This window comes from Neolamprologus brichardi, chromosome 14 (genome assembly GCF_056152115.1).
Source record: "Neolamprologus brichardi isolate AB-2024 chromosome 14, ASM5615211v1, whole genome shotgun sequence".
Taxonomy (NCBI): Eukaryota; Metazoa; Chordata; class Actinopteri; order Cichliformes; family Cichlidae; genus Neolamprologus; species Neolamprologus brichardi.
In genome coordinates, this window is record NC_142117.1 from 1194174 (window position 1) to 1221997 (window position 27824).

At 40.6% G+C, this 27824-nt stretch overlaps 3 protein-coding genes across 7 annotated transcripts in view; 2 read left to right on the plus strand and 1 right to left on the minus strand.

Annotated features, from left to right (window-relative positions):
• The window catches only part of LOC148098680 (protein NLRC3-like), a 321437-nt gene that overhangs the window by 70079 nt on the left and 223534 nt on the right, over positions 1-27824 (plus strand). For 3 of the 5 annotated variants that reach the window (XM_087850566.1, XM_087850561.1, XM_087850565.1), the window contains exon 5: positions 22308-22481. In XM_087850566.1, coding sequence (XP_087706692.1) covers positions 22308-22481 — 174 coding nt within the window. Of the gene's footprint in view, positions 1-18694; positions 20473-21900; positions 22075-22307; positions 22482-27824 lie in introns of those variants that run through there. The other 2 variants (XM_087850560.1, XM_087850568.1) reach the window with 2 other exon arrangements.
• LOC148098685 (uncharacterized) lies at positions 4355-6343 on the minus strand. The gene is made up of 5 exons (XM_087850595.1): positions 6319-6343; positions 5787-5876; positions 5312-5430; positions 4793-5209; positions 4355-4679 (listed from the first exon to the last, which is right to left on the minus strand). The coding sequence occupies exons 1-5, from the start codon at positions 6341-6343 to the stop codon at positions 4428-4430; spliced, it is 903 nt and encodes a 300-aa protein (XP_087706721.1). The 3' UTR covers positions 4355-4427.
• LOC148098686 (uncharacterized) lies at positions 6408-10004 on the plus strand. Its single transcript, XM_087851388.1, has 4 exons — positions 6408-6788; positions 7760-7858; positions 7991-9607; positions 9993-10004. The coding sequence occupies exons 1-4, from the start codon at positions 6408-6410 to the stop codon at positions 10002-10004; spliced, it is 2109 nt and encodes a 702-aa protein (XP_087707514.1).

Genomic DNA, 27824 nt, shown 5'->3' on the forward strand with positions numbered 1-27824 from the left:
ATGTGAAAATGTTCATGCCATATTCCCTCCCATGTTTCCGTGGGGCACTGTGGAGTAATGCACAATTCTTCCAACAGAACAGTGAAGATTACATAACAGAAGAGCTTCACAGCTCGTCAGGCAGCAAGTGGACACTGAAGAGTGTGTGTGCCTTATCAGAAGGAAAACTGTTCTCTGCACCTGAGATAAAGGATCGTATAAAAGAAGAGTGAGCGCTCCCTGAGGTCTCCTACTTCTTAGACATTTGAACCTGGACAGGAGGAGAAAGACGTGTGAGAATGGCAGGAGAGGCTAAAAGGAGAGATGAACGAACTGCTGGAGGATCAGAAGGAAAGCAAAACAGGTTGGAGACAAATCAGTTGCTCTTTAATAAAATAGATGAAGCAGCATGTACACTTGTGAGACATGCACGTGTAAGCTCAGGTAAACCTCTACAACATGCTGAAATGCTGCTTCTAACACAGAATAGACAGACGAGCATTAATCGTGTATTCCCACAGGATGGAGCCCGAGGCTGACGATCAGCGAGTGGAGCGAGGTCAAAAGAAGCGTGGCGTGCTGCCCAAACGACTGCTGATAATGTCGTCTGTGGCTGTTGTGCTCATCGTGCTGCTGACTGTCATCGTTGTGCCTGTTGTGCTGCTCACTAAGACGTCAGGTACATTTTTACAATATGTACGATATAAATGATAAAACAATGATGCAACTTTATGATCCAGATGATGAAAAGTACCTGAGTAAATGTATTTATTACTCATCACCATGCAGCAGCCTTTACCCACCTGTGGCCTTTCTTCAAAGCATTTTCTCTGCATTGGATCTGAACAACAGTCAAATCTGAGCAGACGTGCCAAAGCTTTGTTTCTTGTTTTCTATTTGCACCATAGTTCTTCCAAATATTTCAGTTCAGGATTTTTTAACTGCTGTCATGTATACCATCAGTAAACTGTGACATTACTGCTTTTACCTAACCTTTGACCTGTATCTCAAAGACCTGCTTTAGTTGGATGAGCAGGCGACCACATTGGTTTCAGTCCGACCTGCGGCCCTTTGCTGCGTGTGTCCCCCTCCTTCCTCTTCACCGTGTCTGTCTAATAAGGCCAAACACAGACTGTAGGCTTAGCCGTGGTTCTGAAAGTCGAATGGAAGGTCAAAGTTCATGACTGGCAGTGCTGTGACATACATACCTACTGCATGTAGAGTTCACCTGAGTGTACAGTGACAGTAAGATGTCTTTGCACAGGTGAAACAGCCCACAGTGTTGCAGGGTTTCACAGGGTGCTGCAGCCTCCAGCAGTGGGCCTTCTCCAAACGTGACACTTAAATACTCGCTGTGTCAGCATCACAACTTTATATTGCTGCTGCTAAAATCAGTGGTTACAGTGATCAAAGTTCATTTGATATCATACTGCAGCTCATTGCAATGCCATGATGCATGAGTGCTCATCATTTGGCTTCTGGTCTTATGACAGGACCAGAGTCATGTGGACAAAAAGTACACGGCTGCTTTGAACTGTGTGACTTTTGAATCAATTGACATGAAATGTAACAAAGATAATGTTACACAATGTGTTTTGTGCTATTAGACCTTGGTCTCTTTGAGTAATATGTGACAGTAGCTTCTTTAAAAAAGACACTAAGAAAAAAGCATTCATGCGTATCTGCAGCGTTAAGCCAGTGCAGACTTTCAAATCCCATCTGTCTCACAATGGCTTCATGCTGACAATCCCAAACACACTGCCAGTGCAGTAAAAGCATATCATGATAGAAAAACACACAGTGGGTCATTGTTGTGGACTGGCCACACTGGACCTGGAGCTTCAGGTTAAATATTCCCAAAGAGACGAGAGCTCGTGTGAGACAGGTTAGGCTGTTTGGACCAAATCTTTGAAGCTCGTTAGACCTGTACAGGCTGCATGTTTCATACATTGCTCCCATTTAGTATTTTCCTAGGAAAACATAAAGAAATAAGAGGTGGCTACTGTAGCTGTTATCTTGTAGAATTAATATATTGATGTAAAAATAGTAAAACATGGGGTGTTTTGCACTTGGACCTACATCCATATGAACCTGATAACCTGCTGATGGCTAAATGATGTCACAGGGCTGTTACTGTCAAAAACACTGAGACCACTTACACTTTTTCTGAGTCTGGGGTTGATGTCATTCAAACAAAGAGTTCATACACAAACCATCAAAATTCAAGTCTGGCACCAGTTTTGCCACAAAGCAGCATTTCGACGTCTTTATTGGGCAACAAACAAAAAAGAAACGATATAATTATATGCAGAGACCTGGAGCTGACTGTGTGACTATGACAGGGATGGGTTTAAACAGAATCTTTAAGCTGAAGAAATGAATGAACTTTAAACAAACTGCTCTCCCAACAAAGAGCAGCCTCCCCAAAAACACACCGTCGGCTGTTTGAGTTGAAAGCTCCCAGTTCTGCTGTGACAGGGACTACGTAACTATGACTCTGTCACTGTCTTGCTGTCCAATCGTGTCTCTCAGCTCCTTCTTCTGCCTCGTTCTCTGGTGGAGACATGCTGGAGTACTTGGTGCAGACGGGGAACATCAGTGAAGCGGACGGCCTTTTGGCTACGTGGTTTCACCGAGCCAACAGCAAGGAGGACATGTACAAAGCACTCATGGGTAAAAACACCCAAACTCACACAGACAACACTTCATTATTTGATGGTGTTGGTGCCTGAACCTACAGTCAGGTACAGACAAAACCCCGCCTCCTGTCATCTTTTCAGGTGACACCATGATCTTGGAAGCTGACGTCACTCTCATGGGTTATGGGACCCCTGATGAAAAGCCAGTGCCGATCATGGCACACCCTCCCGACATATATAGTGACAACACTCTTTTTTTTGAAGGTAAAAGAGATGGAGGTGCATTGAAGAGAGTGACAGTAAAATCCACTGTGAACAGAGAAAAGGATCTTAACAAAGTAATCCGAACATATCTGATGTATGGATTTAATGTATGAAAAGGCCACTTACCTCCACGTACATCCAAGGGGAGAGGGGGTTATAGAACTGCACCTTCGAACAAAACCCATCGACCCTTCATTTGATCTATGTATTTGCAGTTGGAGCCACCAATGATGCGACGCAGTTCATCCATCGCCTGCGACAAAGTTGTGCTCAGTTAGTCAAGAACTAACTAAACCTATCCAGAGAAAGCAAGGAATTTAACTGAAGGTAGTTGAACTTACATTTCGTATGTCTTTGAAGCACGGGTATGCTTCAAATATTTTTCTAGGCCTGTCTTCTTCCCTTGTAACATCTGCGTCAATAAAAGCTCGTCTGGCCTCAAACTCCAGGTCCAAAATTTGAGCAACGTCACTTTGGTTGGGTTTTGCATTGGGTTTCCTGTACATGTTGCTCAAGGTTTTGTAATGTCTTGCCTGCATCTTCAGGCTGTCATGGTCTGCTAGGGAAAGACATGGTGTAACTAGACTTCACAAAATCCAGATTTTTCTAATCAGTCATTTCTAGTAAGGTTGCATGGTTGTTTTTAAGTATAATATTTATGAGAATTAATGTTTAGGTTAAATATGTTTGAGTAATGAACTGACCCTGTATGTCCTGGTCATTTCCCTTTGTGTCCTTCTCGTATAATGATCATGGATTTATGTTAATTGTTAGTTTGAACAGAATCAAATATTAAAACGCAAGTTTAAGATGCCAGTGAATAAAACTGTGGTGAAAATAAGGTAAAGGTTGTTTACTGTGTACATCGTTCACATCAGTGTGAACAGTGATTATGAGCTGATGGATAAAAATCTTTTAGGTAATTTGATTTATGACAGAAACACTGTGATAAGGCATGATAGATGTGACCAGCATGAGGATTTACATGTGTAAATAATCAGCACTGAGTAACACCCATTACAACACAAAGTGTTAAAATACTTACTATGGCTAACTGGCAAACTGGAATGAGGGATCTATCATATGTTGATTTTACACACCAACTTGAGTTAATGCCAAACCACTATGATTTATGGAATAAACACTTAGAACGGGGTTCATTGCTGCAACCATATTTTGGAAAGAGCTGTAAGAGGAACCACAGTCAGACTGAGAGGTAGATAAGGGTGATGGCGGACTTACCAACAACATCATCTGGAGGTGCAGTTGAAGGACCTATATCAGCCCTGGGTGCAGAGCATGAGGCTGACTTGGATAATAGTGGTAAATCCAGTGTAGTATTGTTTGACGTAGTTGGTGCAGTGGAGGGTAGCGGCAATTGGGATTCTTTCTCTGAGGAAAAAACAGAAGATGAACAGGATGTAATAACAGGGAATAGCTAGAAAGTTAAGGAAAATACTCAACACTGTATAAATCTTGTGATGCACTCTGAATAGAAAACTGAGGGCAGGTGGTCTCTTTGAAGTTTTAGATGTCCAAAAGTCATTAGTACAGCAGACTAAAGTACACACCTGCATTTGAGTTATCCTCGCTGAGGTCATCATTGCTCTCAAGAAGTATGGTATAGTCACTTGAACCACTTGCTTCACCACTTAGGTCACCTTCAGTCCCATTGTCTGTGTCATCTGAGCTGAAAAGAGTCTTCCTGGGCCTGCCTCGTTGCGGCATGGAGCCCTGCCTCTTCCTTGGAGACTTCATATTTTGGAGTCGTTTGTACAGTTTGGTGTAGATGGTCAGCTGTGGTAAAATAATATATATTTGTACATCCTTTTATTATCTCACTCAATTTTATTTTATTTTTTTTATTTTATTTTTTTTTTAGATATTGTAGTGGGTAGAGAATGACTTACATATGGCATGTGTGTGTCAGCATCACATAACATGGGGTAATAGTCCACAATCTTCTGTGACATTGCTCTCATTTCGAGTTTGGAGGGGTATGTTACTTCTTTCCCCATGGGACTAGCACGGAGGATTGCAACCATGCTGGTGACTGTGTTCCTTACAAGTCTGCAACAGAGCTCCTTCGACATCTTACAGTCCTTTTCCTTTCCACTGTGGAGCAATGCAAAGTACTGACTGCACACCATGTCCAACTCTGAATCTGTATACACCACATACTCTGGTGGGTCTGGCATTTTCATTTTTTTGTCAGCAGTGTAGGAAATGGGAGTGGAAGTTTGAGGCTGACATTGTGACACATCAAAGCCTAAGGGGTTACTCTTGCTTCGATGGAAAGTGTTGGCATCTTGGTCAGTACTCTTACACTATAACAGTTGTGGGATATAAACAAAAATACACAATTAGGCAAATTAATGCTAGACAATATGGACAGTAATCATCTTCTTAGTGGTATAATGTGTATTTACCTTTTGGCTGATGAAATCCCAAATCTTCTTTCTACGGAAGAAATTTTCATGGCCCGGAAAAAGATCCTTTAGGTCATCCCGGGTAAAGCTTCTCAAAGTTTCCTCATCAATATTCGCAGCTGTAAAAGAGAAAAACAACTTCAAAAGTGATATTTATTTCTCTTTTCCTGGGTGTGGCTTATTACATATTGAGGTCATTTTTTGTCAATAAATGTATTTTAGCAATAAGTAATAATAACAGGATAAAATGTCAAACTTAAAACAGTTTATCAAATATTTGAGAATGCAATAAAACTATTTTTGGCTGTCTTCAAGAATGATGTTCCAAGTCTATTTTGGCAAAGACAGCTCAAGGCTATAATGTGGATAAAGTTCAGAGTAGAGTACAATCCTAGCTCCAAGTTTCAGAAATGATGCTAACAGATGCTAAGGCTGCTTAGCTAACGTACCAAAATAACTGAAAAATAAGACTTACCCTGCAACACAGACAGTATGGCATCGTCAAACTTGTCCATGCCGTGACAGCAGTTCTCTAGTTCGGTTCCAAAGCCTCCACTCACAGTACCTGGAAATATCCTACGGCTTAAATAAGATAATTTAGCTAAAGTTAACACATTAGCTAGATTGCTAACTAGCAGCCCTCACAAAACACGACTTTATCTTAATAACACCGTTGTACCATAGTATTTTTCAAATCAACTTAATGTTACCAACCTTAAATTACTGTTCGCTTTGTTTAGATAAATAATTTTGATCTTCGTAACGGTCCTGATGGTTAACAAAGCAGGGGAAAAGATTTTGTCCCACGTGAAAGTAACGTCACGACAGGAACTGAGAATGCGCATGCAGAAAATTATTTATATTTAATTTTTTAAACTAAAAAAAAAAGAAAATAAAAATAAAAATTCAGTCTTAAACACGTATTGCATAAAAATAAATATAACTGATGTAATTTAAACCTGAAAAATTGGATAATTAAGGATACATATACTTTTAAAATTGCCTACCTTTCCCATGGTCCCACACTCTCATCTGTGGCCTTCAGTGGAGAGCGGTAAAGTAAAGCTGCATTGCTACAGCGTGAAAACAGTTCACCATGGCGCTCTGGACATGTATGATCTGTTTTATCTTTGTTTCTTTAACTCTGAAGGTGCTCCTTAGCCACATAAATGCAGCTCATGGTCGAAGGCAGGATTTTTGGGTTTACTGTGGAATAGATGGCTGTGAACAAGATTTCAGAGTTTTTAACTCATTCTTTCGCCACATTAAACGGACGCACCCTCTGTATTTGACGAATGGAAGCCCACCAAGAGGATGGAGGATCCCTCCAACATCCCACTCTTTAGGATCGGAAAAATTTGGTGTTTCAGTGTTTGCCAACTGTAGTACTGCAACAACAACCAGCACCGTGGAAATATCAACTGGTGGATCTTTGCCTGAAGTGCAGGAGCCTCAGGTTGTTGACAGCCCGATCGCGGTAAGTGTTAAACTAAATAAAATGTAGTGTGGCTTCTGATGAAAAATGTATCCATGTCTAACTCCTCGTATTTGGTCCTATATTACTTTTAATCCTTTTCTCCATTTTCAATCAAGAGAAATTTAACGAGATCTCGCGATATTATACCGCTAGATATTGTTCTTCAAACTGTTACAAGCGATTTCCACTATGGTTGGATTTTAAATCACCAGGATGAAATTGAAAATAAATAAACAGAATAGCAGTTCAGTGTAAATAGTAAAGGCTATGCTGCAGCCGGAGCAGGCACACACTCTGCGGCTGGCATGTCTCCTGGTGAAGTTTGCATCAAAGACACTCAGCGCGTTTAAATCGTTCAATGTGGCAGCAATTTGGGTATCTCGTAGGAATTATAAGTGGTGAATACAGTTTCAGGTAAGACACAGAGTATTTGGAAGCACTGTAAAAAAAAAATCTGTTGGCCAGAAATACTGCCAAAACATGTAAAAGAATTATTTTCTTGAAAATTAAATAAATTAATAAATGCATACAATAAAATATATCCATATACTAATACTAACATAAGTTCTAAGTGCAAATCTAAATTACGTGATTTAAAAATACATAAATAATTTAATAAATACAACAAACATGTAAAGAAACTAATATCAAAGTGCAAACAAAAATTCATTATTTAAAAAGATAAAATCTCATTCTCATGAATCCAATCCCTAGCCTCCTCAAAAAAATGGCCAACCCCTTTTTTATTGTTTCTTTGTCTTTGATTTCTTTTCCATTTCTTTTTTCTTTATTCCAAATAATGAATATTATATTATCTTATATTATATTGAATATTCACTGTAACACTAATCACTGTCATGCACTTTGCTTTTTAATGGACCAATCATTAGGTGTAACTGATTATACCTGTTATGTAAGAATTTCTATAATTGGCCAGGAGTTTGGAGTAACTTTGTTTTTCTGCTCTAAAGGAAGAAGCTGTTGCTACAACATCCTTTACCAGACACGATATTACCAGATCTGCTGCAGCTTTTGCTATCAGTGTTCAAGAACAGTGCCACTTATCACAGGTATGTTATAGTCTTCATGGATCAATACATTATATAAGGCAATCAATGTCTTACTTGTTCATAATGGAATTCAGAATTTTTTTTTTTATATAAATGCAGAATAAGTTACTTTTGTTTCAAATGTTTTCACAGAGAACGGTCAAACATATCATCTCAGGAGTGCAACAGTATCAGGCTGTTCTTTTGGATACGCTCAAGGAAAGAATGAAGACAGTGTTTGAAGATCATGGCGAGGGAACCACTCAGCTTCAAGATGAGGCTTTGGCTACATTTGATAAATTCATGGATCCTTTCTCCACCATTGCATATGGACAGAGTAGAGCCATAGGGGAAATGTTCTGTCCAGTCAACGCAGAGGAAGTAGTAGTATCCCAGAAGATATGTTGGGTAAAGCAAGGTCTTTCAAGGGTCATGTCCATAAGGAACAAAAGTTTTTACTATGTACCATTAATTGAAAGTCTAAAGCAGTTAATGACTAATGAGAGAATCTTTACCATGTTGAACACTGCACCACAAAGAAGCAGAGAGGGATTCTTCTATGATTTTAGAGACGGGTCCCTCTTTACATCTCACCCCTTGTTTTCTCAGAGGCCAAATGCATTGCAATTAATACTGTACACAGATGAAATTGAAATATGTAACCCCTTAGGGTCCCATGCTTCTGCAAACAAATTGGTCATGTTTTATTATACTTTAGGAAATATTCATCCAAAATTTAGGTCAAAGTTAGCTGCAATACGACTTCTTGCTATTGCTAAAGCAAATGACATTTCTCAGTGGGGTATTGATGTTGTACTGAAAAGAATACTTCAAGATCTATCACTGCTTTACAATGGTGTAAGGATTGAAATGTCAAATGGTGAAATTGAATTGTTTGGTGCTGTTATAGCCATTTGCGGAGACACGCTAGCCCAGCATGAGATTGCTGGCTTTAAAGAAGGGATTGGTTTTGCTTATAGCAAATGTAGACACTGTGAATGCAACTTTGATGATATGCAAAGTGTTTTTGAGGAGAAGAAGTTTGTTCAAAGAACTCTGGAGAAACATAGCAGGCAGTGTTTTGAAATAGATAAAGCAAGCACAGATTTATTTAAAGCGTCCCTCAAAACTACTTATGGAATTAATAGAAGAAGCAGACTAGTTGATGTTCCTGCATTTGACCTGATCAAACAAACTCCACAGGACATGATGCATGTTATTTTTGAAGGTGTTGCATCAATGGAAGTTAAATTTGTATTAAAACACCTAATTCTCTCAGGACAATTGGAATTAGACAAGTTTAATTCAGACATTCAAAATTTTCCTTACTCACCTCTTGAAATACGGGATAAACCATGTCCTATTAGCTTTGGCACTTTAGCGGCTAATGACAACAAATTGAAACAGTCTTGTGGACAGATGCTAATTCTTTTGAAAATATTACTTTTTCTTTTGTATGGTGTGGAGAGTGAGTATGTTGTATTTATTAGAAAGTTAATTATGATAGTTCAAATAGTTCTTGCTCCCATTATTTCTTTACAAACTGTATTGCAACTGAGAAGTATGATTAAAGAACACCTGTATCAGTTCAAGCAACTTTTTCCCGAAGCCAATATAATACCTAAGCAACATTATATGTTGCATCTTCCCAGTCAAATCTTATCCCTTGGACCTTTAATAAGGAGTATGTGCATGCGCTTTGAGGCAAAGCACTCCTATTTTAAACAGTGGGCTTCTAAGTTAAATTTTAAAAATGTTTGTAAATCCCTAGCAAACCACAATCAATTTCTTGAGTGTTGTCAAAATGAAATAGGGACTGAACATCCTATTTTTGCGAAAGAAAAGGAATCCGGGCCAGTATCAGCTGTTAGAAATAATGAATATGTTAGGAAAAAAATTAAAGAATTTTTTAGAATAGATGTCATGCAGTCTGTTGTCTCAGTGAAATGGTGTGTTCTAAATGGCAATAAATACATTACTGGGAAGTCCATGATTATGGCAGATGTGGATGGCACTTTCCCTGTGTTTGGACTGATAAAGGATATCTTTTTGATTGACTCATCTTTTATTGCTTTTGAGTACCAACGCTATGAAACTTTGAATTTAAATGAAGACTTATTGGCATATGAAGTAACTGTGCCCATTGTTGCTCAAGCTACAGAATTAGCCCATGAGCTCATTGATTATACTTCATACTTTTCTATTAGTTTTAGGGACAGTGTGTTTGTGCCAATAAAATACAGTCTTTCTGATATTATTTCCCATAGAAATCACCCTTAAGATTAGGGTTGCACCAAGTATTGGCTTAGTGTAGTTTGTGATGATATCAGTTGACAGTCATTAAATGTTCCCTAAACCAATGTCAATGTTGTACCACATAATGCTGGCATGCTGGGACAAACAGCTGTCTTTGAAATGTGATTTGTATCATAAATTGTGGTTAATTTTTTTGCCTTATATGTACAACTTTGAAGTCAGACATGATTTTGAATAAATCATATTTTCAACAGGTGCCTTGTGTGAATTTCCTAAATCAAGCAAATTGAGTTTGTCACTCTATCTTGAAACAAGTGATATTTTGAGCAAATAAATTCGATTAACAGCTGATCTTTGGGTTTTTGTTCAGTAATCAGCGTGACCTGATAAACGCATAAAAGAGATAACGTTGGTGTTTCCGTCATGTAGTAACTGCTTTAACTGTACAAAGGTTGTTCGACACTATGACACACATACAGACTTCATGATGTTCGGCTAATATTTTTATTGTGAATATTAATCATGAGGGTAAACGGACCTGTACACCACAGAGCGAGGTCAGCATGTCCACGATATCTTCAGCTCTCTGAGGTAACACAGAGTTTCCCAGCTGACTAATCTAACTGTCATCTACGAATAATTCACGGCTCATATCAATATGATTTTACAGAAAATCATCCTTAATACTGCCAACTATTCCAGAGACGTGAACATCTACAGCATAAAGAACACACAAATATAGCAGTCTAACGCAACACTGTAACAGAGATGAACCGTCAGTTTGTCACAGATCAAAGTGGAATGAAAGCGATTGGTTGAACAGGTGTGATCTGTGTTTTCTGCATTTTCATCAGCGTAAGAGACTCAGCAGCAGATTAGAATAACAGTTATACATTTAATAAATCACCAAATGAACGCAAGAAACGAGCAAACCTGTTCCGACAGTTTGAGTTTGTGTTCCCTCAGCTGCAGACTCGCTGCTGTTTAAATGTTTGAGAGGAAGATTAGATATAAAGCAAACGTCAAACATAGACTCAGTCTGCGTTCACATTTGATATGAGGCCAGGACGGATAATGGCTGTGTCCTGTTTTAAGATCATACATGTAAAATTGTTGTCTGACCTCCGTCGATCCAGCCGCTCAGAGTTAACTGAAGTTAACCTGGATAAATGATAGTTAAGGAGTATCACAGATAACACCCACGTGAGCTGTGTGACTGTTCACCACTACACTGAAATCAGTAGCTATTACTGAAATACACGTGCTATTTCATAAACTATGATATAAATAGGGAGGTCCTACTAACATGTTTAGTTTTAAAGGACACCTTCCTGCCTTTAGTCTCATTTATGAGCAGTATTAGTTTTCTTCTAACATCCAGAAGTCTGCACCATGTGTTTCATAGTTTGTAACAAACCTTTGACAGTTAAACATAACATGACCGAAAAAGCAAAAAAATAAATAAATGAATAAAAAGAGAGAGAGAGAGAAAAAATCACATAAATTATATGTTAACATAATTTATTTTTAGTTAAGTAAACTCTAAAAATTCTAACAGATCGCTGGTGCTTAGAATAACTATTAAAAAACAGATGATATAATATTTCTGTCCAGGTTGCAGTCTGCATGATGAACATGTAGTTGGAAACTCTGCTCCTCTCGGTGGAAATGCGCCTTCTCTTTCCTCTTTGTATAAAAACATTTTAAAAGTCAGTTGAATCTCAAAATTCACTGTTAAATCCAAAACACACCAGATAAAGAAAAGCGAATAGTTCAGTCTAACACATGTGCCAGTGAACCATTAAACGTCTGTAAAACTGTGCAGTTCTGAAACGTAACTTTAACCTCAGCCAAACCGATTTGCTCAGTTGTAAATAAAACAGCGAAGTAAACGTGACCGACAGACAGAACCTGAGTGAATTAAGTCCAGCGTTTAACACTGAGAGCTAAAACTCAGGTGAGGTTTCAAAGCTGTGCCGGTGATTGGAAGTGGGTTCGCCTATAAAGTGCTCTGTTGGGAAACAAGCTCCACCAGCTCTGCGCTCGGGAAAAACTATATTTACTTATCTTGTGCAGAAAAATGTGCTGACGTTGCGTAATATCGAGCACCGGCTGCCCAGTTAAACTGTGACTATCACCAGGTAACGTGGGCGTGTTTCTTGAATTAGCAGCAGGTGTTAAACAGCTGACAGGTGAGGAGGAGGATGCATGCAGGTAAACTGAGGGCCTGTTGAGCTGATCGCTGGTTTCGTGAGAAAAATGTCAGCTCGTTCTTTATGTTACAGAAGCACAGAGACACAAGAGCAGGCGGAAAGAGACGATCGTTCGGTGAAAATGAGAATCTGTGAATGCAACATGTGGAACACGGAGAGTGGAATATGTAAACAAACCGGTTAACGTAGCCCCCTCGGTGCACTCTGCATGCTGACTGTTAGCAGAGCTACTGAAATCTCTGAAAACATCTGAGCACAAACATGTTCTATGTTGACAACCTGACCAGACGTGAAGATTACAGCGCGACATTCGCGGCTAAAACACTGTTAAAAGTGTAGTTGGTGACAGAAAAACGGGGTATTTTAAAACTAGATCACCACCATTGCTGCCTGTGATTTGAAATGCATTCTGGGATACCTGGCTGCCCCGAGTCCACACAAGCAATCGATTATCTAGGATCGACCTGTTTTGACTTACTTTGCACGGCAACCAATCAAATGTTAGAGAAGCTGCATGGGCAGCGTTAACCCCGCCCCCTGCGTTTGATGGGTGAGGTTGACGGATAAAATTAATTCAAGATGAGAGCCAGGCACCAGGACTGCCAAAATGAAATAATTAAATACACCATTAAATAATTAATTAAATGTGGCAATAATTAATTAATTATTGCCACATTTAATTAATTATTTAATGGTGTATTTAATTAATTCATTATGGCAGTCCTGGCGTTCCATACAGGACAACGACAGGAAAAGACATTTTTAAAACGCATGTCAAAGTGTAACGACATGAAACTGTCCTGGGACAAACTTGTTGGACTTACAACAGATGGAGCGCCGGTGTTGTGCGGTGAAAAAAGTGGACTAGTCAGCAGGATGCGAGTAAAGATGCAGGAGAACTGTACCGGTGAGTTAACAGCAGATCACTGCATCACACACCAGGAAAGGCTGTGTGGTAAAGTCCTAAAAATGGAGCATGTAATGATCACCGTAACGCAGACCGTAAATTTGATCTGAGCTAAAAGTTTTAATCACTAATAAAAACATACAAGTTTCATTATATAATTTTTCAAGGGATCTTAAATCTGTTTTCACTCTTGTATGCTTTTCATACAAGTTTCACACGAGACAGATACAAACTTTATAAGATTTATAAATATCTTTTCCATATGGGTAGTCAAAATGCCTGGGCCGATTTTTTGTCCCAGTCCAGCCCTGAATATAATCATCAGTGTTTGAGCAGCTATGATATCAGGGACAATCGAGACACGTGTGACAATACTGAACATGTCACATGACACACCTTAAACATCATGTGATCCACTCTCAGTCTGCACTTTCATTCATGACTTCAACAGGTTGAAATGAGCTTTGAAGAAACATTCAGTGAAATAAATCTTTCATGGATTCATGTGAGCAGCAGATGAACTTTGTACCAACAACATCTTCAATAACAGAGTCTGAATGAAGCTCAGGTGTTGATGCTGCTCACTGATTGGACGGTTGGTTTCAGCTCTGCTCTCAGTCTTTCCTGCACAGGTGAAGGTAGAAAGTGTGACTGGATCTATAGACTGGAAACAGAGAAACATGCTGAACATTTGAAGCTTTGCAGCAGAAATGTTCATGTTACAAATACAGCAGAGCTGATCTGGGATCAGTGTGTTCACACCTGCAGCTACAACAAGGTTTCATGTCTCCACACGTCAGCATGTGAACTTTACTCTGACTCAGTCTGAGCAGTCAGACGGCATATTTTTAAAGTTAACACAGCAGCACACACAGAGCTGAGCCCCTCCCACCTGTGCTGAGTTTCAGGTGGAGCCCCGCCTCCTTCCAGGAAGCAGCTCACCTGTGTGTCCGTGTTTAGTGTCCAGGTGTGGAGTGGAGCTTGTTGTTGGTGTGTGAAGAAACTGTAAGTTTGCTTTGTTTCCTCCTTTAACAGTTTGTCTTTAGGAACTTTACTGTTTGTTCAGCTCATGTTTGATTTCTTCACACAACAAACTGTGTGTGTTTGTATTTCCGGTCTCTCCATTAAAGTCAGTGTGTAATGTTTTCCTGGCTAACATCAGCTGTGTGCAGCTTAGTTCAGCACAAATCTGCCGCTCCATAGTTCACGGTAACGGACTCACAGCTGGACCAACGAGGCCGAGTGTGTCCGCCACTCTGAGCTACGTTCGTGTTTGTGTACTTGTAGTTTGTACTTTGTGAGTTCACTCAGAGCCCACAGAGGACGCAGCGTACGTGATGACGTCAGTCCTTTACCTCCTTTACTGTCACTGTGATTAATACTTACACACCACACGAGACACCTGACAGCATGTTAACGCTAAGCTAAAGCTAAGCTAACGCTAAGCTAGCCAAGAACCCAGAGTGACGTTAAAGCTGAGTAAACACTGACCCCAGACCAGCACCGTGATAAAGTGAGCTGCTGCTGCTGAACCTGAACAGGTAACAAAGTGATGAGCAGTCAGGCTGCAGGTTTCTACCTGTTCATGTTTCTACAGTAGAATCACTTTGAAGTGTCTTTGTGCTGTTTCATCTTTGATTTGTGTTCATAAACACTCAGAGAAAGATCACGTGACCTCATCAGGATCTGTGTTGGTGTGTGGGGCTGTACCTCAGCTTTAGATGATGGTGATTATGAGACAGTGTTTCAGCTCATTTTACACAGTAACATGAAAGTAATGTTATGAGGAGTAATGAAGTAACATACTCCATTACTTTTAATTAAAGTGTTCTGTGTAATATGTGTAATAATGACTTTTTTGAGTAACTTCATCTCTGTCAATAACAACATTCATACGTGGAATAAAAACACATCAGTGGATCATTGCTGGAGCTGCCTGGACTTCAGTCTTCAGGATCTCAACCAACAGCATCAACATGCTGCTCCAGATGTTTGTGCTCCAGATGTTTGTGCTCCACATGTCTGTGCTCCAGATGTTTGTGCTCCACATGTCTGTGCTCCACATGTCTGTGCTCCAGATGTTTGTGCTCCACATGTCTGTGCTCCAGATGTTTGTGCTCCACATGTCTGTGCTCCAGATGTTTGTGCTCCAGATGTTTGTGCTCCAGATGTTTGTGCTCCACATGTCTGTGCTCCAGATGTTTGTGCTCCACATGTCTGTGCTCCACATGTCTGTGCTCCACATGTCTGTGCTCCAGATGTCTGTGCTCCAGATGTTTGTGCTCCAGATGTTTGTGCTCCAGATGTTTGTGCTCCACATGTCTGTGCTCCAGATGTTTGTGATCCAGATGTTTGTGCTCCAGATGTTTGTGCTCCAGATGTTTGTGCTCCAGATGTTTGTGCTCCACATGTCTGTGCTCCAGATGTCTGTGCTCCAGATGTTTGTGCTCCACATGTCTGTGCTCCACATGTCTGTGCTCCACATGTCTGTGCTCCAGATGTCTGTGCTGCAGATGTTTGTGCTACAGATGTTTGTGCTCCAGATGTTTGTGCTCCACATGTCTGTGCTCCAGATGTCTGTGCTACAGATGTTTGTGCTCCACATGTCTGTGCTCCACATGTCTGTGCTCCAGATGTCTGTTCTCCAGATGTTTGTGCTCCACATGTTTGTGCTCCAGATGTTTGTGCTCCAGATGTTTGTGCTCCTGGTGATCAGACTCGCAGTTTCATCCTTGAAATAAGTGTTTATATTGTTGTTATATTGTTGACCCACCATTGATCATGTGTCTCATCACATGATCAATGGTGGGTCAGCGACATGCTTTCTTTCCGTCTCAGGTTTAAATATCTGGGACTCTCCACCGTTTGGTTTTAAAACTGAAGAAGCTTCTCGGATGAAACGTCTTCCAGAAACTTAAAGAAGTCTCTATTTTCTTTCTAAGCTCCTTAGATCACATGACCTGGATGACTGAACCTACAGACATATTGACCTGGTTTCTAGGTTACATGACAGGTCAGAGGTCAGCGACTGTAACTCAGTTACTTCTGTTAATGTGAACTCACTGAGTGTTTGTGGTTTACCTTTCAGACTGACTGAAGATGATGATGGAGGAAGAGGAGGACAGAGCAGAGTCTGCAGGGTCCAGCTGTCCGTCTGTGAGGAGTGACCAGTCCAAAGATGACCCTCCAGGCTTCAGTGCTGAACCTGGACCAACGAGGTCAGAGAGCTGAACACACTGAGTTACAGAAATAATTCTGCACTGACATTATAATCAGTGTTGATTCTGGTTGATTGTCTGACTGTGTTTGTGAGCTGAGAGGAAATGAAAATGAATTTGTAACAAAAATCAGTTTTGTCCAGTTTTCCTGTAAAAAGCTGAACTCTAATCTAAGAGGACTGTTACTGACAGGAAACAGCTGCATTATCTGCAGTCTGTGTGATCACAGCTGCTTCAATCATGTTTGTGTCTGCAGAGGTCAGAGGTCACAGTCTGCACGGTCCAGCTGTCCGTCTGTGAGGAGTGACGTGTCCAAAGATCAAAATCCAGCCTTCAGTGGTGAACCTGGACCAACGAGGTCAGAGAGCTGTGATGACTCCTTTACATGTTTGTGTTTCCTGGATAAATATGACCTGAAACATTCTCAGATTGTTACAAAGATTCATTAAAAAGAAAACAATGAAAGAGAAAAGATCCAAATGTTAGACTTGGTCATTTGCTGTTTGAGGACAGTGATGCTCATATCTGTGGGGAAAGTGTGACCTGAGTGGGTTCATGTTTGTCTTTAAAGAACAGAGCTGCTCTGATTCTCTTTGTGTCTGATCTGTTAAACAGTCTGAGAGGTCACACAGAGACCCAGCAGCTAAAGCCTGGATCATACTGGCTGCTGTTAATGAGACTCCATCAGGACAACACTGAGCCACAGTGGTGTTCATGGAAATCAATCAATAAATTCAACTTTACACTGTATTACCAAAGTACTGACTCGTCTGCCTTCACACACATGTAAACTTGAGTGACATCATATTCTGAGTCCACAGCATTCAATATGATGTCAGCCAAGAGTTCAACATATAACAGCTTAAACTGTTCTAAAAAGGTTTTTTCACAGGTTTAAAAGTGTTTAAGGGAATTTTTAACGGTTCTTTCAGAAGCACATACGTGAGGTTAGACGCAGGAAGCAGCAACACTGACTGAACACAGCTTTTAGAGGCTAAATTCACATTTTAATAATGAAAGTGGCTTCATGTGTGTGTGTGTGTCCATGGTTCCTCCACAGAGTGGACCAGCAGAGCTCAGAGGTTCCCAGTGGTCAGTCTGCCCAGCAGCATCAAACACAGCTGGACTCCATGTTTATGGTCTGTACATGTACAACAACTACTTTATTATTAATATTAATAATAATACATTTATTTATAGGTCCCTTTCAGAACACCAAGGACTCTGTGGACTAAATGACCAAAAGAAACAAACTTTGAAATCAGACGGTGCAAATGTGATCACAGGGAAACGTTTTAAACATCGAGGCTTTAAACAAAAACCAAAGTGAAACAGTTTGTAGTCGAGATCAGTGGGAATGAAGCTGAATAACTGTTTCTTCAATAACTTTGAGAAATAAATGACAAATATGATGGAAATTAGGAGCATTAGCACTTACTAATGATGTGAGTCGACACTCTGCTGTATTGAGACGACCACATTAGGTGGTCCTCAACTGTAATGGAAACCAATGGCTCCAGTCGATCTGAGCAGCTACTAATAGAAACGGGGCCATTGATGTGTTTGTGCTTAATAACAGTGAATCACAGGATTTTTACATTACAGTTAAAATCTCATGTTGTTTGTTAAAGTGTGCAGTTCAGGGTGTGTTACTAAAACTGTTGTTTGCTCACTTTCCAAAGACCCAGCCCCCATAAAAAGCAGCCAAACAGTTCTAAGAGTTACGACCGTGGAGTTGTGGAGAATGTCTCAGTTAATCAGATAAAGTCAAACTTATAATTGGTGAAGAGCTCGTGGATGATATGCCCCTTGATCGTAAAGAAGTGGATGTTGTGTAGACTGAAGTTCAGAGTGGTGGTTCATTCATAAAGTATTCTGTTCCAGCTGCTGGAGGACAACATCATCACTTTTGTGAAGAACGAGCTGAAGTAGATCCAGAAGGCTCTGAATCCAAATAAGCCCCAGTGCTTGGAGTTTCAGAGGGAGGATGATGAGCAGAGGAGCAGCAGAGAGGCATTTGTGAAGATCGCAGTGGACTTCCTGAGGAGAATGAAGCAGGAGGAGCTGGCTGACCGTCTGCAGAGACGTAAGAGGATTTCTTACTTAAGGTTTTAAGCTGTTAGATAAATGAGACACTCATGACACCAGTGTGTTAAGTCATTTCTCAGTGGGTCAGAAAATGTCATCAGCGTTTTGTAAAATATATTTGTTGAAGTTGTATTTTTATTATTATTATTCAGAAGTTCCAGCTGCAGTTTGTCATCGTAACCTTAAATCTGCTCTGAAGAAGAAGTTCCAGTGTGTGTTTGAGGGCATCGCTAAAGCAGGAAACCCAACCCTTCTGAATCAGATCTACACAGAGCTCTACATCACAGAGGGAGGGACTGCAGAGGTCAATGATGAACATGAGGTCAGACAGATTGAAACAGCATCCAGGAAACCAGACAGACCAGAAACAACAATCAGACAAGAAGACATCTTTAAACTCCCACCTGGAAGAGATGAACCAATCAGAACAGTGCTGACAAAGGGAGTGGCTGGCATTGGGAAAACAGTCTTAACACAGAAATACACCCTGGACTGGGCTGAAGACAAAGCCAACCAGGGCATCCAGTTCATGTTTCCATTCACTTTCAGAGAGCTGAATGTGCTGAAAGAGGAAAAGTTCAGCTTGGTGGGACTTGTTCATCACTTCTTTACTGAAACCAAAGAAGCAGGAATCTGCATCTTTGAAGACTTCCAGGTTGTGTTCATCTTTGATGGTCTGGATGAGTGTCGACTTCCTCTGGACTTCCACAGAACTACAATCCTAACTGACCCTAGAAAGTCCACCTCAGTGGATGTGCTGCTGACAAACCTCATCAGGGGGAAACTGCTTCCCTCTGCTCGCCTCTGGATAACCACACGACCTGCAGCAGCCAATCAGATCCCTCCTGACTGTGTTGGCATGGTGACAGAGGTCAGAGGGTTCACTGACCCACAGAAGGAGGAGTACTTCAGGAAGAGATTCAGAGATAAGAAGCAGGCCAGCAGGATCATCTCCCACATCAAGACATCACGAAGCCTCCACATCATGTGCCACATCCCAGTCTTCTGCTGGATCACTGCTACAGTTCTGGAGGATGTGCTGGAAACCAGAGAGGGAGGACAGCTGCCCAAGACCCTGACTGAGATGTACATCCACTTCCTGGTGGTTCAGGCCAAAGTGAAGAAGGTCAAGTATGATGGAGGAGCTGAGACAGATCCACACTGGAGTCCAGAGAGCAGGAAGATGATGGAGTCTCTGGGAAAACTGGCTTTTGATCAGCTGCAGAAAGGAAACCTGATCTTCTATGAATCAGACCTGACAGAGTGTGGCATCGATATCAGAGCAGCCTCAGTGTACTCAGGAGTGTTCACACAGATCTTTAAAGAGGAGAGAGGACTGTACCAGGACAAGGTGTTCTGCTTCATCCATCTGAGTGTTCAGGAGTTTCTGGCTGCTCTTCATGTCCATCTGACCTTCATCAACTCTGGAATCAATCTGCTGGAAGAACACCAATCAACCTCCACATGGTCTAAATTATTTAACAAACTAAAACTCCAATCACTTCACCAGACTGCTGTGAATAAGGCCTTACAGAGTCCAAATGGACACCTGGACTTGTTCCTCCGCTTCCTCCTGGGTCTTTCACTGCAGACCAATCAGACTCTCCTACGAGGTCTGCTGACACAGACAGGAAGTAGCTCACAGACCAATCAGGAAACAGTTCAGTACATCAAGAGGAAGCTCAGTGAGAATCTGTCTGCAGAGAAAAGCATCAATCTGTTCCACTGTCTGAATGAACTGAATGATCGTTCTCTAGTGGAGGAGATCCAACAGTCCCTGAGATCAGGAAGTCTCTCCACAGATAAACTGTCTCCTGCTCAGTGGTCAGCTCTGGTCTTCATCTTACTGTCATCAGAAAAAGATCTGGATGTGTTTGACCTGCAGAAATACTCTGCTTCAGAGGAGGCTCTTCTGAGGCTGCTGCCAGTGGTCAAAGCCTCCAACAAAGCTCTGTGAGTAAACATGTGATCAGGCTTTTATTTATAACATAAACAGTGTAATGTGTGATGGACCCTTAAAAACTTAAACATATTTTTTTACATGATCATCAGTACTAAATACAGTATATTATAGTTAATGTTTGATAGCAGCAGTAAATGTCAGAGTGTCTTAAACATATCTGGGTGTCAGCTTTTATCAAAGTCATGTCCAGAATCATCCTGTAAGTAAAATTTATTTATACAGCAGCTTTCACAGGTCAAAAACCACAAAGTGCTTTACAATAGAAACAGGCAATAAAAAACACAGAAGATAAAAACATTAAACAGCAAACACTGAACATCATACAGCCTAAAACTAGTTAAAGGCCACTCTGAATACTAGAGTCTGAATAAATGAGTTAGTGAGACCAGTAAAAGCCTTTGACTGGAAGATCTCAGATGTGAGAAGAGCTGTAGGATTGTAGAAAGTCAGAAATATAGACTGGGACTAAAAGTAAGGACTAAATCTTTAAATAACGCCTAAAATGAACTGGTTACCAGTGTGAAGAGATTAAACTGGAGTAATGTCCAGTCTATTTCATGTGCTGGTTAAAAGCCTCGCAGCATGATTCTGTACTGACTGAAGACGTTCAAAGACTGTGATGGACCCATAGGTGATCAACTCCCTCATTCCTCCTCTGGTCTTATTGCTCTGCATCAGTGCACTGCTCAGCTGAAGATGAGTTCACTTCTATATGTTACAATCTGCCTCACCAGTACAGTTCCAAGGATCTGCAGCTGCTGAATCAATTATATTCCTCGTGTTTCTTCTGGTTTCCTGTTGTTAGATCTGCCTGCTTGATTGTTTTTCAATCTCTCCTATGTCGTGCACTTTGATTTCCGACTGTACACAGTCTGTGAACCATGACAATTTGTGACAGAATGCAATGATCAGTGAGGACCCGGAGGACACTGACATTTACACTGTGCAGAATGAGACTTGAGACTTTATCTCAGTGCTTTGTGGACGACTGATGGAAGGACTAATCACTATATCTGCTTTAATTGAAATAATTTCCATGAAAATTTCACTGGTTCAGTCTCCCAGAATCTCTCAATCATATCTTGACCTTTTCCTAGAGTAACTAACCCTCACTCACCAGGATATGAGCCAGCCTTCCCTCTCATTGCTACATGCTTACAGTCTTGCCTATCACCTGTTCACAGAATGAGTCATCACTTGTTTTTGTTTAGCATTTAATGAGCAAGTTCCAGGTCTTTATATTTACACTGGGAACATTTTTAAACTAAAACGTTTTCTAGCCATAAATAGTAATGCACACTGGCATTTGCCTTTCCTTCAAAGGTTCAACACAAGAAGTGATTTAAATTAATCACAAACAGTTTGTTATCAAATGACAATTTTTCAGATTATGTTTTTATTTTGTTTTTGTTTTTTAGGCTGAGTGTCCCTGATCTCTCAGACAGAGGCTGTGAAGCTCTGTCCTCTGCTCTCAGCTCCCAGTCCTCTATTCTGAGAGAGCTGCACCTGAGTATCAACAACCTGCAAGATCCAGCATTGGAGTTTCTTTCTGCAGGACTGAGAAGTCCACACTGTAAACTGAATACTCTGAGGTGAGATCAAGTTATGTTGTGCTTTTCATCAATTGACAGAATTAACCAATAAGAAGCCACTAAATGGGAAAAAAGTCAGTTAAACTTCTGTAATAGTTTTATGTTTGTGTCATCTCTTAGTGTTGATTCTTAGTAAAAAAACAGGATTTATTGCGAAATCTAAAAACTCTTTTGTGCACCCTCATTGCAATTTAATAACAGTGTTTGTTTAATGTTTATCTGTCATTTTTCAGACTGAGTCACTGTGAGCTCTCAGAGAGAGGCTTTGAAGCGCTGTCCTCAGCTCTCAGCTCCCAGTCCTCTAGTCTGAGACAGCTGGACCTGAGTAACTCTGACCTGCAGGATTCAGGAGTGAAGTTTCTGTCTGCTGGAGTGAAGAGTCCACGCTGTAAAATGGAAACTCTCAGGTCAGGATTTAAAATGTTCCACTGATGATCATGTTAAACCTGATTTCTATTATTGCAGAAACAGTCAATTGATTTTAAAAAAGTCAATGTAGAAATTAGCGTCTGTGGTTTTTAGTGATATTTGTTCACTTTCTGTCTTTCATTTGCAATGAAATGTCCCATCTGCTCCTCTGAGTCCAAATTCTTTATTTTAGCAGTGCTTCATCCACCAAACCTTCTAGTTCGATTCCTGTATTCTGAAGGTTTTTACAGAGCTGTTTGTTCAGATATCAGAATTTGATTTTCAGAAAAATTTAGTAATAAAAATATGATCAATTGATTATTTCTGACTGAAAAGATGAAATATATATTTGGTCATAGTGATATGACTCATTGCCTCACTTAAACATAAAATGTAAACAAAAATTCAAAACAATAGATTAATACAAAACAGAATTTGACTGTTGAGCTTAAAGTGAGCTTGAATGTTATTCACTTCCTGTTTTATTTTGGTAGTTATCGTCTCTGGTTTTTACTTTTACTTCCTCCCCCGACATTGTCTACATTAGTTTCAGCTGTAGAAGATTTTATTGACTGTTTGATTTGTCACTTTTTTTAAACTATTATTGTTGACTTATAAACCATTGCTAAAATGTATTTTCATTAAAATACCAAATAATTTATTACTTTATCATCTAATTAGATTATAATTCTGTAAATAGGGGTGATAGTGTGGTCTATGTGGGTTGTCTTCAGGTACTTTTCCTCCCACAGTCCAAGAACATGCATGCAAGGTTAACTGGAGATGTGTGATTGTGAGCATAAATTGTCTGTCTCTGTCTAGCTCTGTGTTTACCTGGCCATAGTTACCATAGTTACTGATGCTGAACCTATAACCTGGTCTGGATCAGGTTATGTTCAGAGTTTTTGTTTAAAATCAACTGAAGTGCCTCGTTTTCACTGATTCTTTCATTTACAGAAAGCTTTAAGTGTGATATAGATTCAGTCATATCTGACTAATGTCAGTGAATGAGGCCCAGCTGTAAAGTCACAGCAGTCACACTGTATGTGTCTCATTGTCACTGGAGTTTAGGCTCCATGCATTCAGCTGGTGCTGCAGAAAAAGTAGAAATGTTTCTGTTTGGTTCTAATGCTGAGTCTCTTTTACAAAGATGGAACTGCAGCTAATCCTGCTCATGTAGCCAGTTAGTAAAAACTCAAGTCACTGTCAGACACAGCAGACATTTACTGATAATCTCCCTGTATGTGGTCTTTTAGCACCTCCTACTTGTGAACATGTGGAGTGGTGTTAGTCTGGGTGACGAGTGTAACTGTTGAGTGAGAAAGACTGTGGTCGTGTCCAAATTCATGGGCTGCATCCTCCTGAGGACCCGGCCTTCGCGGTCTACGTAGGCCGGGTCCTCAGAAGGTCAGGTAGGCCGGAAGTAAACGGCCATGGAATTGGACGGTCTAGCCTTCTGATTAGTGTCACCGCTGTCTCGGTGGAGTTTAATAAACTCTGCCGTCTGCTCCTTGCTATCTAAGATATAACAGGACTCTGGCGTAAATCGTTGACCATCTCACACTTCTGTTAAATCAGGTTTTTTTTGACGTTTATTCAATTGTGTAAAAACCAAGGTGGAACCCACCCGGGGGATTCATAAAGTTTTATTTTATCTAATATAATAACTTTAATCTCAGCCAAACCGATTTACTCACAAACAAATAAAACACTGAAAAAAGCCAAACAATAACATTTTTAGGTTGTCTAAGTGACTTATATATTACTTTTAACCTGATTAGCGAAACTCCGCGGTGATCTGAAAATGATGTGCATGGAGTTGTGCCGTTCTCGGCGCTTTCAGTAACCCTGAAGCTCTCGGCTAACTATCGAGCTGGTGGGTAACAGACGTCTCCGAAAACGTCGAAGCACTTTTGCAAATATACAATGTCTTGATAAACCGAGCAGATATTTGAAGTTTACACACTCACATTCTCGCCTGAAAATATGTTAAAAGTTTTGTGACCCAGGAAGATTAATAAGAGTAATTTTAAATCTTAGTAGCGGTCGCCATTACCAGAAACTGGAGTTTGGCTGGGCCGCAATATGAATTCTGGGATATGGTGGGCCACGAAGGACACACCCGACACATCCTTCAAATTCGGGGAAAAGGACGACGCATTTGTCGGCTGCATTCGGAGGAGTCCACGAATTTGGACAGCCTTTGGTGCATCGCTGTGACGTTATTGGTCTACAAATGTGTCCTCAGGAGGATGCAGCCCATAAATTTGGACACACCGAGCCTGCGTGCTGGTAGCACCTTAGCCACAGCTCGGGTGTCGAGGAGAAGCTGAAAAAGAAGGTTTTCTAGTTTGTAAGGAGGAAAAAAACTGAGAGGACTAAGTTAAAGAGAGGCTGGAGAGTAACACAGAGCAGCAATGAATGCTGCTCACACAGTTTAGACAGTTTAGCATCAAATGTTCGAGTGAGTTAGCTCCCAGCTAACTAGCAGAGAAGCTAACTAGCAGAGCAGCTAACTAGCAAACCAGCTAACTGCACCCACAAGCTGTGACTGCGTCTTTCTAACAAGAGCGTCAGACACTCAGACTGGTTTTCTTTTTGGATGATGATTTATTCTCACACTGATCCTTCATCATGATGCTGCCATCCACCCACTGCTCCTAGCAGTGTTGCCAACTCCTCAGTAAGGAAAATTGCTATTGGCTGTCCTAAAAGTTGCTGGAAGTTGCTAAATGATGTCATCACCTAATTTGGATAAATGGTCATGCTAATGTAATTGTAACGTACATTGTAGGAGAGAAAAATAACATCGTGGAAGCGACATGACGTGAGTAAAAAACGTCCTGGAATGCACTTAAATAAATAAATCATAGTTCTGTCTGTAACTATTACAACACTCTCACCACATTTGTTAACAATTCTCTCAACAAATGTGTTTTTCCTCGTTCTTTGTTATCCAGCTGAGACTTTGGGTATAAATGTGTCATAAACAGGAGAAAGCAGTGCAGGTTCAATGTAATCAAACCTCAGACTGAGTTCAAAATCATCACCTGTCCCAGATATCACATCAGCACCAGAACCATGATGTGTTTACTCACATTTAAAAAGGTGGAGGTCAGTGTGAATGGACTGTTGTCATTGGTCTGAATGTGCCTCTATAAACATGTGCTCTTCATTATTGATGTTTTCCTAATGAACAGAAAATGAGACTTAATAAAATCCTTCTGACTGTTGTTGGAGCAGGTTGGGTCCTGGGTTTGAGTCCCCCACTGTACCACAGGGGCTTCTAGCTTTGTTTCACAGTGTGTAGAACAACAAATAAAACCAAATCACAAAAAGCTTCAAGTCAAAAACGCATCAAACTTTGAGGGTTTTTCCCAAGGATGAGGAAGCAGACTCGGCCACAAACAGCTGGATATATGAATGGTTACCACAGCAACCACAGCAGTGTGCTCTCAGTATATTTAGTTGTATAAAGGTGTTTGTGGTGTGTTGCAGCTGAAACAGCCTCATGTATGTTGACACAGGGAGAAAATAGTGTGAGAACACTATTCACAGCAGTCACAGCTCGCTGCCTTCAACAGTCTCTTCCTTCCTTGTTTGGATGTCACTGATATCATCTTCTGCTCTCACACTGACCACCTGTTGAAGCTAATGTGCTAACATGGAAGCAGCAGGTATGCCACCTGTGGCAGCTGAGGTCACGTGATCTGAGTGTTTGAACCACGTGTTGGAGCAGCATTACCAAACATCTGCACTTCAGAAGCTCCATAGTGTGGAAACGTCACTGTGGAGCGTCTCATCCCTATCTAAGAGATTTTCTTGCCTCTGCAAAGCTAAGCTTGCAAACAGCACCATAGTTTGTCATTCCCAACCAATCAGAGCGCTACTTATGTCACGTCACATGACTCGTGTGTTTACCTCTTTGATTAGCACCCAAAGAACTAAAGAAAGGCTAAAAGGACGTTCAGCCAATCAAATCCCTCCTAGGAGCAGGAAGTCTAGAGAGGAAATGGAGCAGAGAAGGAGAATCACCAGTTTAAATGTCTGAGTTTTAAACTGGTGACCCTCTAAAGAGGCTTTTATTGACTCTGTTTTCTTTTTCACCATTTAAACTGTTTAATATCAGATTTAGAAATAACTTTTGGACAGTTGTTGTACATTTCCACTAAAATGTGACACAAATAATGACTTTCTGACTTTACTTTGGACTAATCTAACGACTTAGCCTGGCTGTGTTGGACTTGGTGTGGAAGCAGCTCCCAGTTTGAGTTCAGGAGACACACACTCTCTACTTTGAAGATCAGCTTCAAACTTTCCTTTTTGATAAAGCTTATAGTTCGAGCTGGATCAGGTGACCCTGAACCATCCCTTAGTTATGCTGCTATAGGCTCAGGCTGTTGATGATGCTCTGTTTTCTTCTCCACTCCCCTCTTTTCACTCCTGATGCTTTTATATGTCACGACTGTCCTTAACTTTTGTGTCTCTCTGAGCTCATCTCTTCTCTTTCCCCTCACCCTACAACCAGTCATGGTAGATTTTTTTTGAAGCTGAGCTTTCATACATGATGAATTGCTCTCTTCAGTTGTGTGTCTTCCCTGCTGCCTTTAAAACGGCGGTGGTGAAGCCCCTTCTGAAGAAGAGCAATTTGGATTGTAATGATTTTAATACAGACCTGTATCCAACTCACCATTTTTAAGTAAAATTTTAGAAAAACTTGTTTTTACTCAGATTAATGACTTTCTGAATGATAGACAGATCCTGGAGATATTCCAGTCTGGATTTAGGGTGAATCACAGCACAGAGACTGCTCTCCTAAAGGTTTTAAATGATCTTAGATGTAACTGGGACTCCCAAAAGCTCTCAGTCCTGGTGCTACTGGATCTAAGCGCAGCCTTTGATACAGTAGACCACGCTATTCTTTTAAACAGACTGAAACACATGGTGGGCCTCTCTGGTGCTGTATCAACTGGTTCACTTCCTGTCTCTCAGACAGAACTTTTATGGTAAGTATGGATACATGCTCCTCTAAGATCCATAGAATGACATGTGGTGTGCCTCAGGGGTCGGTTTTAGGCCCTGTACTTTTTAATTTTTATATGCTCCCTCTCTGCGGTGTCATCAGGAGGCATGGAGTGAACTTCCACAGTTACGCTGACGACACTCAGCTGTACATCTCCGTGTCTCCTGATGACACCAGACCAATGGATGCCCTTTTTAACTGTATTTTAGATATAAGATCTTGGATGGCAGAAAACGTTTTACAGCTTAACCAGGACAAACCTGAAGTTTTAATCGTCGGTCCTGAGGCTCAGAGAGAGAAACTCTTGTCTAAATTACAG